This window comes from Hylobates moloch, unplaced genomic scaffold (genome assembly GCF_009828535.3).
Source record: "Hylobates moloch isolate HMO894 unplaced genomic scaffold, HMol_V3 SCAFFOLD_10, whole genome shotgun sequence".
Taxonomy (NCBI): Eukaryota; Metazoa; Chordata; class Mammalia; order Primates; family Hylobatidae; genus Hylobates; species Hylobates moloch.
This window is the reverse complement of record NW_026652285.1, coordinates 56,388,310-56,402,040: the sequence shown is the minus strand read 5'-3', so window position 1 is coordinate 56,402,040 and position 13,731 is coordinate 56,388,310. Positions and strand designations below refer to the sequence as shown.

Genomic DNA, 13,731 nt, shown 5'->3' with positions numbered 1-13,731 from the left:
CCAATTCCAATTTTCTACATATGTCTAGCCAGCACTTCCAGCACCATTTATTAAATAGGGAGTCCTTTCCTCATTGCTTGTTTTCGTCAAGTTTTTTGAAGATCAAGTGGCTGTTGGTGTGCAGTCTTACTTCTGAGTTCTCTGTTCTGTTCCATTGGTCTATGTGTCTGTTTTTATACCATTACTATGCTGTTTTGGTTACTGTAGCCTTGTAGTATAGTTTGACGTCAGGTAGCATGATGCCTCCAGCGTTGTTCTTTTTGCTTAGGATTGTCTTGGCTATTTGGGCTCTTTTTGGTTCCATATGAATTTTAAAATATTTTTGTTTAATTCTGTGAAGAATCTCAGTGGTAGTTTAATGGGAATAGCATTGAATCTCTAAATCACTTTGGGCAGTATGGCCATTTTCACAATATTGAGTCGTCCTATCCGTGAGCATGGAATGTTTTTCCATTTGTGTTGTCTCTGATTTCTTTGAGCAGTGGTTTGTAGTTCTCCTTGAAGAGGTCCTTCACTTCCCTTGTTAGCTGTGTTTCAAGGTATTTTATTCTTTTTGCAGCGATTTTGAATGGGAGGTTATTCACGATTTGGTTCTCTGCCTGCCTGTTGTTGGTGTATAGGAATGCTAGCTATTTTTGCACATTGATTTTATATCCTGAGACTTTGCTGAAGTTGCTTATCAGCTTAAGGAGATTTGGGGCTGAGACGATGGGGTTTTCTAGATATAGGATCATGTCAAATAAAGATAATTTGACTTCCTCTCTTCATATTTGAATATGCCTTATTTCCTTCTCTTGCCTGATTGCACTGGCCAGAACTTCCAATATGATGTCAAATAGGAGTGGTGAAAGAGGGCATCCTTGTCTTGTGCTGGTTTTCAGGGGAATGCTTTCAGCTTTTGCCCATTTAGTATGATATTAGCTGTGAGTTTATCACATATGGCTCTTATCATTTTGAGGTATGTTCCTTCATTACCTAGTTTATTGAGAGTTTTTAACATGAAGGGAAGTTGAATTTTATTGAAGGCCTTTACTGCATATATTGAGATAATCATGTGTTTTTTGTCTGTAGCTCTGTTTATGTGATGAATTACAATTATTGATTTGTGTATGTTGAACCAACCTTGCATCCTGGGAATGAAACCAACTTGACTGTGGTGGATAAGCCTTTCAATATGCTGCTGGATTCAGTTTGCCAGTATTTTACTGAGGATTTTTGCATCAATGTTCATCAAGGATATTGGCCTGAAGTTTACTTTTTTCGTTGTATCTCTGCCAGGTTTTGGTATAGGATGATGCTGGCCTCATAAATGAGTTAGGTAAAAGTCCTTCTTTTTCATCTTTTAGGAATACTTTCAGTATAAATGATACCAGCTCTTCTTTGTACCTCTGGTAGAATTCAGTTTCAGTTCTGAATCCGTCTTGTCCTGGGCTGTTTTTTATTGGTAGGCTATTTATTACAGCCTCAATTTCAGAACCGTTATTGATCTATTCAGATATTCAGTTTCTCCCTGGTTCAGTCTTGGGAAGGTGTATGTGTCCAGGAATTTATCCATTTCTTCTAGATTTTCTAGTTCATGTGCATAGAGGTATTTGTAGTATTTTCTGATGGTTGTTTGTATTTCTGTGGGGTCAGTGGTGATATCCCCCTTACCATTTCAGATTGTGTTTATTTGACTCTTCTATTTTTTCTTCTTTATTAGTCTAGCTAGCAGTCTATCTAGTTTATTTTTTTCTAAAATTCAGCATCTAGATATGTTGACTTTTTGAATTTTTTTTTTTTGTGTGTCTCTGTCTTCTTCAGTTCTCTCTGATCTTGGTTATTTCTTGTCTTGTGCTAGCTTTGGGGTTTGTTTGTTCTTGGTTCTCTAGTTCTTTTAGTCGAGATGTTACATTGTTAACTTGAGATCTTTCTAGCTTTTTGTTTTTTGTTTTTGTAAGTGAAAGCTATTTGGAATTTTATTGTGCAATTCTTACAACTTTATTATAAATTTGAAATATTTTTAAAATATTAAAAATATATAAAAAACCAGTGATTCCTCTCAGTTGTTTTTGAGAGTTTCTTTTATTATTTTTTTTTATTATCATACTTTAAGTTCTAGGGTACATGTGCACAACATGCAGTTTTGTTACATATGTATATGTGTGCCATGTTGGCGTACTGCACCCATTAACTTGTCATTTACATTAGGTATATCTCCTAATGCTATCCCTCTCCCTTCCCCCCACCCCATGACAGGCCCCAGTGTGTGATGTTCCCCTTCCTGTGTTCAAGTATTCTCGTTGTTCAATTCCCACCTATGAGTGAGAACATGTGGTGTTTGGTTTTCTGTCCTTGTGATAGTTTGCTGAGAATGATGGTTTCCAGCTTCATCCATGTCCCTACAAAGGACATGAACTGATCCTTTTTTATGGCTGCATAGTATTCCATGGTGTATATGTGCCACATTTTCTTAATCCAGTCTATCATCGAAGAACATTTGGGTTGGTTCCAAGTCTTTGCTGTTGTGAATAGTGCCGCAATAAACATATGTGTGCGTGTGTCTTTATAGCAGCATGATTTATAATCCTTTGAGTATATACCCAGTAATGGAATGGCTGGGTCAAATGGTATTTCTAGTTGTAGATCCTCGAGGAATTGCCACACTGTCTTCCACAATGGTTGAATTAGCTTACAGTCCCACCAACAGTGTAAAAGTGTTCCTATTTCTCCACATCCTCTTCAGCACCTGTTGTTTCCTGACTTTTTAATGATCGCCATTCTAACTGGTGTGAGATGGTATCTCATTGTGGTTTTGATTTGCATTTCTCTGATGACCAGTGATGATGAACATTTTTTCATGTGTCTGTTGGCTGCATTAATGTCTTCTTTTGAGAAGTGTCTGTTCATATCTTTCGCCCACTTTTTGATGGGGTTGTTTGTTTTTGAGATCTTTCTAGCTTTTTGATATGGGCATTATAAATTTCCAGCTTAATGCTGTTTTAGCTGTATCCCAGAGATTCTAGTACATTGTCTCTTTGTTCTCATTAGTTTCAAAGAACTTCTTGATTTCTGCCTTAATTTCATTATTTACCCAAGAGTCATTCAGTAACAGGTTGTTCAATTTCCATGTAGTTGTGTGGTTTTGAATGAATTTCTTAATCTTGAGTTTTAATTTGATTGCACTGTGGGCTGACAGACTGTTATGATTTCAGTTCCTTTGCATTTCCTGGGGAGTGTTTTACTTCCAATTATGTGATCAATTTTAGAGTAAGTCTCATGTGGCAATGAGAATATATCTTCTTTTTAATTTAGATGGACAGTTCTGTAGATATCTACCATGTCCACTTGATCTGGAGCTGAGTTCAGGTCCTGAATATCTTTGTTAATTTTCTGTCTCCATGATCTATCTAATATTGTCAATGGAGTGTTAAAGTCTCCCACTATTATTGTGTAGAGTCTAAGTCTCTTTGTAGGCCTCTAAGCACTTGCTTTATGAATCTGGGTGCTCTTGTATTGGGTGCATATATATTTAGGATAGTTAGCTCTTCCTGATGAACTCTATCGTTATGTAATGACCTCCTTTGTCTTTTTTGATCTTTGTTGGTTTAAAGTCTGTTTTGTCAGAATCTAGGATTGCAACACCTGCTTTTTTTCTGTTTTCCATTTGCTTGGTACATTTTCCTTCATCCCTTTATTTTGAGCCTATGTGTGTCTTTGCACATGAGATGGGTCTCTTGAAGACAGCGTATTGATGGGTCTTGGCTCTTTACCCAGTTTGCCATTCAGTTTCTTTTACTTGGGGCATTTAGCCCACATTTAAGGTTAGTATTGTTATGTGTGAAGTTGATCCTGTCATGATGCTAGTTGGTTATTTTGCAGACTTGTTTATATGGTTGGTTCATAGTGTCACCAGTCTGTGTAGTTCAGTGTGTTTCTGTAGTGGCTGGAAATGGTTTTTCCTTTCCATATTTAGTACTTCCTTCAGGAGCTCTTGCAAGGCTGGTACAGTGGTGACAAATTCCCTCAGCATTTGCTTTTCTAAAAAGAATCTTGTTTTTCCTTCACTTATGAAGCTTAGTTTGGCCAAAGACGAAATTCTGGGTTGGAAGTTCTTTTCTTTAAGAATGTTGAATATTGGCCCCCAATCTCTTCTTGCCTGTAGGATTTCTGCTGAGCTGCTGTTAGTCTGATGAGTTTCCCTTTGTAGGTGACCTGGCCTTTCTCTCTGGTTGCCCTTAGCATATCTTCTTTCATTTTGAACTGGAGAATCTGATGATTCTATGTCTTGGGGATGATCTTCTTGTGGAGTAATGTACTGGGGTTCTCCGCATTTCCTGAGTTTGAATGTTGGCAGGTCTCGCTAGGTTGGGGAAGTTCTCCTGGATGATATCCTGAAGTATATTTTCTAACTTGGTTCCATTCTCCCTGTATCTTTCAGTTACCTCAATCAGAATCAGGGATAGGTTCAGGCTCTTTACATAATTGCATATTTCTTGGAGGTTTTGTTCATTATTTTTTATTCCTTTTACTCTATTCTTGTCTGCATGTCTTATTTCAGAAAGATAGTCTTCAAGCTCTAAGATTCTTTTCTCAACTTGGTCTATTCTGCTATTGATACTTGTGATTTCATTGTGAAATTCTCGTGTTGTGTTTTTCAGCTCCATCAGGTCCATTATGTTCCTCTCTAACCTGGCTATTCTGGCTATCAGCCCCTGTACTGTATCATCGTGAGTCTTAGCTTCTTTGCATTGGGTTAGAACATACTCCTTTAGCTCAGTGATGTTCGTTATTACCCACTTTCTGAAGCCTACTTCTGTCAATTCATCCATCTGAGCCTTAGCCCAGTTCTGTGCCCTTGCTAGAGAGGTATTGCAGTCATTTGGATGAGAAGAGGCTTTATGTTTTTTTCAGTTTTCAGTGTTTTTGCATTGATTCTTTTCATCTTTGTGGGCTTATCTATCTTTGATCTTTGTGGTTGCTGACCTTTGAATGAAGTTTTTGTGGAGTCTTTTTTGTTGATGTTGTTGTTTTCTGTTTGTTTGTTTTTCTTTTAACAGTCAGGCCACTCTACTCTAGGGCTGCTGCAGTTTTCTGGGGCTCTGCTTCAGACTCCAGTTGCCTTAGTTTCTTCTATCCCTGTAGGAGTCACCAGTGAAGGCCATGTAACAGCAAAGATGGCAGCCAGCTTCTTCCACTGGAACCTCCATTCCAGGGGTGTACTGACTTGTTGCTGGCCTGCATGCACCTGTAGGAGGTGGCTGGAGACCGCCTGTTGTGAGGTCCCATTCAGTCAGTAGGACTGGGCTCACAGACCCACCCAAAGAAGCAGTCTGACCTGTTTTTGATAGAGCATGTGTGCTCCATTGGCCAGGATCCTTTCTCATTCAGACTGCCTCTATTTCCAAAGCAGGCAGGCTGGAACAGCTGAGTGGACCAAACCACAGAAATGGTGACTGCCCCTTCCCCTGGGAGCTCCATCTCAGGGAGAGATCAAAGCTCTGTCTGTAGAACCCTGGCTGGAATGGGTGAAGCCCCCACAAGGAAGTCCTATCCAGTGAGGAGAAATGGATCGGGGTCCCACTTAAGGAAGCTGTCCAGCCACAATCTGGCAAGACAGCAGTGCTGCATTGTGGGGTACCCTTCCTCTTCTGGTCTGTCTCTGTTCTCCACAGCCAACAGGCTGGAGCAACTGAGTCAACTAAGCTGCATAGATGGTAGCCATCCCTTTCCCCAGGAACTTGGACCCATCTCAAGCAGACTCCAACCTACTGCCATTAGCTGGCTGGGATTCCAAGCCAGTGGGCCTTGACTTGTGAGGTGCCATGGAAGTGGGGCCCACAGAATAAGGCCACCTGGGTCCCTGGATTCAACCACCTTCCTAGGGATGTGTCCAGATAGATTTCCTGCCTTGCCAGGGATCCTGGGGCCAGAGTATGTAAAACTCCTGGGTCTCTGTGTGTGCCTGAGTGGCTGCTCTGCCGAGACTCCACACAGCTCTGTGTATCAGACCCAAGGCCCTGATGGCCTGGGCTCACGAGGGCATCTCCTGATCCACAGGTTGCAAAGATCCAAAGGAGAAGTGTGGTTTCCTGGGTGGGGTCACACAATCACTCAACACTGTTCTTGGCTGGGGGTGGGGGTGGGGTCTCCTTTGCTTCTGTGCATCTTCCAGGTGGGCCATCACCCCCTCTTTTGCTTTTCTTTATTCTCTGTGGGTTGAGTTGTTTGCCCAGTCAGTCCCAATGTGAAAACCTGGGTATCTCAGTTGAAGGTGCTGCATTTACTAGCCACTTTTCATCTCCATGAGCGCTGCAGACCACAGCTGCCTCTAATTGGCCAGCTTGGGTCCCAGCATTCTGAGTACCTGTTTTCAAGTCTTTGGAGTATATACCTGGGAGTGGTATTGCTGGGTCATCTGATAAATTTATGTTTGATTTTTTGAGGAACTGTCAATTTTTTTCTCACAATGGCCGGAACCATTTATAGTTTTACTGGCAATATGCAGGGTTCTAATGTCTTCACATCTTCACCAACGCTTGTTAATTTCAGTTTTTAAAAAAGCTGTTGCCATATGAGTAGGCATAAAGTGGCATCTTATTGTGGTTTTGACTTGCATTTCCCTAATGATTAATGATGTTCAGCATACTTTCATGTGCTTGTTGACCTTTTGTATATTTCTTGTATTTTTATGGTATTTTTCATTTGGACTTCTCAGTGCTATCAGACTAGAGCTATCATGAAATATCTGTTGATTTTTGAAGGATAAAACAAGTAAGTTAGGCCTCTACACCTTGAAGAGAGAAAAATCACATAATACATTCATTGAAAGCTGGTTTATGGTTCCCTAAATGCACCTGGCTGCCATTTTGATTGTATGGTAGATCCATCCTGGAGGACACTTCTTTGATGCTAACTTTATTTCCCACTATGGATCCAAGACTCAAAATTAGCAGAGTTAGCCCTAGGTCTGACCAGAGGTAACTCGATTTCCCATCAGTAAATTGAGGCATTGAGAAACACTTCTCTCTCAATAAACATTAGAAAAAGTTCTTACCCTTTGATTAAGCAATTTCCCTTCTAGCATCTATCTATAGCAAATGAACTAAAACAAGAGGGGAAAAAAAGCTTTATATGTAAAGATGTCTCTTATAGCATTTTCTCCTTACAACTGCAAAGCAATCTAAATGTTTGACAATAGGCAACTAATTTATTGCATAACTAAATAAAAAATGTGGCAGCTTCTATAAATAATAGCAATGGGAATTTGTTTAAACATAGAAAATATTTATGTTAAAATTTTAAATGCAAGGAGCGGAGCATGATTTAAGCTTGGGTATATAATATGATTGCAAATACATAAAACTAGAACACAAAATTGTGTCTAGAATGAAGACTAGAAAGCAATACATCAGAATAATAAAGAGATTGTCATTGAATGACAGATTCTGTAGTTTTACTATAATATTATATTGGGTGATATTGTTGACCTCTAAAAAAACAGTGCTCATAATTATAATAGTGAATTTATTGTCATTTTATTCAAGCAAACATGGCCATGGTTCAAGGTTTGCAGATCAAAATTGCATACCTAAATGTTGTAAATATTGCCAACCATTTGAGAAGTGTTGGTTAGTTTGAGTTTAGCATGTTGACCTTTGAACTTATGGTACAGGGTCTTTTACTATAATACGACTTTGTTAAAACTTAGGATACCACAGAATAATTTCATAGATTGCTTGTATCCCATTCGTTTTTTTGTTTTTCTGTTTCTTCCTGCAGATTTTTGTGGGAAAATCTGAAATTTTAAATTTAGAAAAAAAATGTCTCTTTACAGGTGTTCCATTGCCTAAAGAGGAGAACATTTCTGCTCCCTTGATCTCCAGCTCCCCAGTGAAGGCAGCCCGGGAGTATGAAGATCCCCCTAGTGAAGAGGAAGATAAAATAAAAGAAGAACCTTTAACCATTTCTGAACTAGTGTACAACCCAAGTGCCAGCTTGCTCCCCACCCCTGTGGATGACGATGAGATTGACATGCTCTTTGACTGTCCTTCCAGGCTTGAGTTGGAAAGAGAAGACACAGATTCATTTGAGGATCTGGAAGCAGATGAAAACGCCTTTTTGATTGCTGAAGAAGAGGAGCTGAAGGAGGCTCGCCGTGCTTTGTCGTGGAGCTATGACATTCTGACTGGCCATATTCGGGTGAACCCACTGGTCAAGAGTTTTTCCAGGCTCCTTGTGGTGGGCCTGGGACTGCTGCTCTTTGTATTTCCCCTGCTCCTCCTCCTTTTGGAGTCAGGTATTGATCTCTCCTTCTTATGCGAAATCCGCCAGACACCAGAGTTTGAGCAGTTTCACTATGAATACTACTGTCCCCTCAAGGAGTGGGTGGCTGGGAAAGTCCACCTCATCCTCTACATGCTGGGTTGCTCATGAAGTTAATCTCTCACGTGACTAAGGGCTATATTCAATGGTAGTGATTTTTTTTTTTTTTTCAGCAAATGCCTGGTTCTGAAGGGTCACGGGGCTGTCAACAGGTGTTCCTTACTCATAATTGATTATTCAAACCTTTAGCTTTCCATAATTCACTGCACTTAAATATGTTTAAATCAAATACAGTTATCTTAGTTACAGGTTAGGAAGATGGTCTTTAAATAACCAAAAGTATGTTTATTTTTTATTATAGTGTAGACATACCCTTCATCTATTATATCATAATACATGATACATTGGATTAGATTTTCCCATTTCTAATAGTTGGCACCATTATAAGCTATAAGGTTCAGAATCAGAATTTTAGTAAAAACTCAAGAGAAAGTTGTTGAATATAATCCTTAGTGAAAACAGCATCCTCTAACCAATGCCTATACAACTAAATTTATGCTGGGTTTTTGGTTCTGTTTTTTTAAAAATATTTTTATGTGTTCAAACTATTTTGGTAAATTTTTAGCAAAAAAAAAAAAGAAGCCTCCTGGAGTTATTTACGTGTACAGATTGTAAGACTAATGCACAAAAGGTATATCAGAATTTTTTTAATGTTTTGGCGCTACTTTGTTTTTAAAAATATTTTTGGCTGGACAATACCATAATTTGTTATGATCTGCATAGGAGATAGAAAATGGGTAGAAAGACACTACAGTAAGTAAGGTGCTAAAACAGAGGATGGAACTGGAGGATGTAGAAACTGAGAGCATCAAGTGGACTCAGGGTGGTCCATTTTTCAAAGTATTTGGACAAGAGCACTTGTTATTTTCATTTGTATTCTGTCCGTATATTTTGGCTGGAGAAGCAGATGTTTTAAAAAGAAAGTGAGAGTTTAAAGGAAAAAAGGTAACAGATGTGCTAGTCAGTTGCATATCAGTGTACATTAACCCAAGAGTGAAGGCAGATAGGAACTGGAGAAACGGAAAGTGGCAAAAATGAGTTCTGATGAGGCTGGCAGGCAAATGGTGGCAGGCGAATGGTCTAGTTTATGAAAGTGATGGTGATGCCAGCGTTCAATGATGCACTCGCTGTCCGAGTTAACATGAACATGTTTAAGTGGATCTAAATAAAAGTGGAGAAACTTTAAGGTAAATATTTTAATCCCTCAAGCCATTTGTTGTGATTCTGTAGAAGGAACTTCAAAAGTGTGTTTGTTTGTGAGTGTGTGTGTGTGTGTGTGTGTGTGAGAGAGAGAGAGAGAGAGAATATGAATGGCTTTTTGATACATGTCCGTGATCATGTTTTGCGGTGGTCATTATACTCTTTTCCTTTCCCAGTTGTTTTAAAATTTGACTTCCATAGAGAAACTGGAGAGGCCTCATGAGATGACATACCAGTTCAGCCTGGGTAAAGTAGTGACATGACCCTAACCAGACTGTAGAGGGGACCAGTGCTCTAGTACCTTCCTTGATACCATTAAATCCATGATGGAAAGGATTTAATCCAACAATTTAATGGTATCAAGGAAGGTACTAGAGCATTGTACCATCAGCAACGTACTGATGCCTTCCCATGCAGACTACCTGTTGATACTGTGTTATGTGGGAGAAAGATAAGAGTCTAGAGCTTATGCCATGGAGCATAGAGCTTCTCCGTGGATTGAAAACATTCCACTGCCTTAATGTACAAAGATACAGGGCCCACTTGGAATCGCTCTCTCTAGCTAATGACATTCCAACCCTATCATTAGCATGATTTCTAAATTGGGCATTCCATTTCCACTCACTCAGTGGAGCTCTGAGTGCTTCACTGGACATTTAATTTTGGAAATAAGTTTTGAAACTCAGTTCGTGAAGCCTGCAGTCGAGCAAATGATATATATTTGCCATTAAGTTTGAGGGGTTTCCTTTCCTGTATGCTTTCAGTGATTTATTTTGCTTTTTAAATAAAGATTGTTTACTACCTGAAATTTGATACTGATTTAGAAATATATTTTCTGTGATTGGAATCCTCAGCAATTTATTTTGGAAGCTTGCAGATGACTAGCTTTGAAATTGAAATTTGTGTTTTTCTCCTTCTTTTCTCATACGACTTCTAAGTCATCCTTTCTGACATAAGGCAACTTCAGTGTAGTCTGCGCAAAATTAGTCCCCTTCTGATCATGCGTCATATAATTTTCTCTAAAGTTCTGACTATGACAAATCATCTGGCCCTCAGTCTTTCAAAATAATATTATATAATATTTTTTAAATTATGGAAATAATATATTTTCCATTGTAAAATACTTAAAAAATATGATAGTATAAATATCACATGTAATCCAACCATGCAGATTTATCTTAAGGAGTAATAAATATATTATTTTAACATTTCCAGCTAACATCTCTTTTCTCTTAGGTGGAAACTTCATTGTTGAATAGAAATGTTTTTAAGTGAAGAAGTTGACAGAATAGGGTCTGCTGAATTTAAACAGCCATCAAAAGTTAAACTGGAATCTTGAAATGCCATTTGCTCGGCATAGAATCAGAGTCTTTTAGAAACATCCGTTTAAGTTTTGTTAGAAGATAGTCACCAGTTGCCTGAATCGAATGAGGAAAAGACTGCTTCCACAGATGGACAGTATATTATAGAGTGAGATACAGAGTTTAAAGCAAGTGTGTGAGTATATGTATATTCCATATTATTGGTATATGTGTGTTTATATATGAATCTGTATATATGTGTGTCTTTGAATGGACATAACATATATGCCCCTCATGCATAATTGTGCTTATTTTGCCCTAATTGAGGAATTTGAGACATATTATTGGTTCTTCTCCCTCTCAGGTACTGTGGTGGGTAAAACCCACAGCCTGAAAGGGTTAAATTTTCCATAAATGCCACTGTGTGTACATTTGTGGATATAAATAAATATATATAATACACACACACTTATATGGCAAATACATATACACACACAATATTGCCTTTAGTGCTAATGCAAGTTGGATCATGAAAACAATGTAGGTAAAGTATGTATTTGTGCTTGAAAAATATTGTAAAATGTTATGTATTTGGAATATATTTTGTGGTTTGTCTAATATTTATAAACACAACTCGGGGTGAATTCACAATGAGTTTATTTCATTGAAATACTAGAGATATGGGGGCCATGTTACTGTGATTGGAGCCTTACCTTTGTATAGTGAAATTTGCATTTCTATGTCAACATCCAGATTGTTTTATATGTTAATATGGTGGCAGGAATCCCTAATAAAAATACTCTGGGGTAAAATTTTTTGCAATCATTCAGTTTTATTTAAAGTTGTATAGTCAGGTTGTTGGAAACTATAAAAGGATTCCCTCTAGGACCATGAAATGAGGTCAACATATAATGGTGATAGTATTAAAAAAAAATCCCAGGTAATAGATTAGATTAACCCTTTGCAGAAGTCATCCAGGCCCAAAGCAGGAATACTAGCACTGAAAATGTGCTCAAACATAAAATAAACCTGGATCTAATTCATGATATTAAGTTAACCAGAGAAATAGAAAAGCACAGAAAAAATAGAAGAGGGGTATTCTGACTGACAGATAGGAGCGTGGATTTCAGAGTGCTAGAAATTAATATGTTATCATCACTGGCCAGAAAAGGGTGCCTTCCTGCGCCAGAGAGAGCTGCATGAGACTCAACTCTGTGACACTTGCCATTAAACTTCTCTATCTGTTCACGCAGCCTGGAAGAATCTCACGATTCCACTTCTTTTTTTTTTTTTTGAGATGGAGTTTTGCTCTTGTTGCCAGGCTGGAGTGCAATGGCGTGATCACGGCTCACTGGAACCTCCTCCTCCTGGGTTCAAGCAATTCTCCTGCCTCAGCTTCCTGAGTAGCTGGAATTACAGGCATGCACCACCACATCCAGCTAATTTTTTATATTTTCAGTAGAGGTTGGGTTCCTCCGTGTTGGTCAGGCTGGTCACGATTCCACTTCTATCCTCCCCTCTGCCCAGCGTAGCCTTGACAAGTCTTCTGCTTAGGTTTGGCACAAAGCTAACAACTCCATACCTGCCAGTTAAACCAAAAGGTGTTACTTGGAATGAAACAAAAGGGGTGGGGGGTTCTCTTAATTGCAGGAATACAATAGAAGTCAAGCAGAATTGGCCCTTAGCTATGGTGGCCTCATGCCTTATTCGGCAGTCCTTAGAAGTACAGGCTCTAGACTACAGGCAAGAAAAGGAATTCAGTGATTAGCATTCAGATGTGACGAAGCTTATGGACCTATAGTTCTGACTCCAGCATCTGAAGCCAGTGCCTTTGTTTGGGTTAGTGTCTGCTGACCCAAAAGGCTCACACAAAATGGTGCTTGGCCACTTACTCATTGAGCAGTTCATTGAACTCCTGACCCAATGTCACTGCCTGGAGGAAGCTCTTGCTTTATTCCTACATTTTCTCCTTAGTCAAATAGAGGAAGACTCTCCCACCAACATTCCCACCCTGGAGAAAAAGTACTGGGGAGAGTCTTCCACCCCCGGGGTGACTTCTGGGATGGTTGTGGTTGACGGGGCTTGAGTCCCTCTGGGCCATTCTCTACAGGGTGGAGACAATGTGCTGAAGGTCGCTGCTTACTTGTCCTCCTGCTTCTTTTCTCTCTCCCTCTCTCCTTTTCTCTTGGACCTGCATTTGGGCTTCCAGTCTCCATGCAGTAAACAGACCCAGCAGAACCTGCCTGTGGTGAGCTCAGCCAAGACTCGGCTCTCCATGTTCCAGCCTCCGTCTGTGACTGGGTTGGCCCTACCCAGTGGGCTCAGCAGCCGTCACTTCAAAGAAGAAGAAAGGAACCTTGCTTAGGTCTCAGATCCCAGCTGTGCTCTCCAATCCATTAATAAAGCTGCTTTTAACCCTCTCCTGGCCATTGTATCTATCATCTACTGGGAACTGGGGTGGTGGCAGGGATGGCGGTGAATATTTTGGATCTCTGCAACCTCCAATGTTACAAGCAAGGAGAGAGTGGAGAAGGATGCTCCTGGCTGACCCTCAGGCATCAGGGGATGGTCTGCCACTGACATCAGCCCTGACAGTTCTTGCCAATGGGTGAGAGAGCTTATCTGTTATTATTAGTAAAGAACAGAAGGTTGGTTGGAATCACACATCCCTATTCTTTACCTTTAGTTGATGCTTATTCCAAATTTCTCTCTGGAAAGGGAACTGAGGCCATTTTCATTGTTATAAAGGAAAACTCTTAGAGGACAAAAGTATGCTTTCTTTGGGTACCAAGTACTGAAACATGGCTTGCAAATTCCAGCAGCTTCTCCAGAAAACACCCATTGCCTGATTCCTCTCACCCACAGA

General features: G+C 39.6%; 1 protein-coding gene across 4 annotated transcripts in view; it reads left to right on the top strand.

The window, feature by feature from the left end:
* FRMD3 (FERM domain containing 3) overlaps window positions 1-13,285 on the top strand; it is a 296,450-nt gene extending 283,165 nt beyond the window's left edge. The window contains exons 14-15 of one of the 4 annotated variants that reach the window (XR_004249840.2): window positions 7,817-11,061; window positions 13,075-13,279. Coding sequence is in view for 3 of the 4 variants with exons in the window: in XM_032164376.2 (XP_032020267.1) it covers window positions 7,817-8,415 (599 nt within the window). In the remaining variant the exon portion in view is untranslated. Of the gene's footprint in view, window positions 1-7,816; window positions 12,574-13,074 lie in introns of those variants that run through there. The other 3 variants (XM_032164377.2, XM_058445800.1, XM_032164376.2) reach the window with 3 other exon arrangements.
* The last annotated feature ends 446 nt before the right edge of the window (window positions 13,286-13,731 follow it).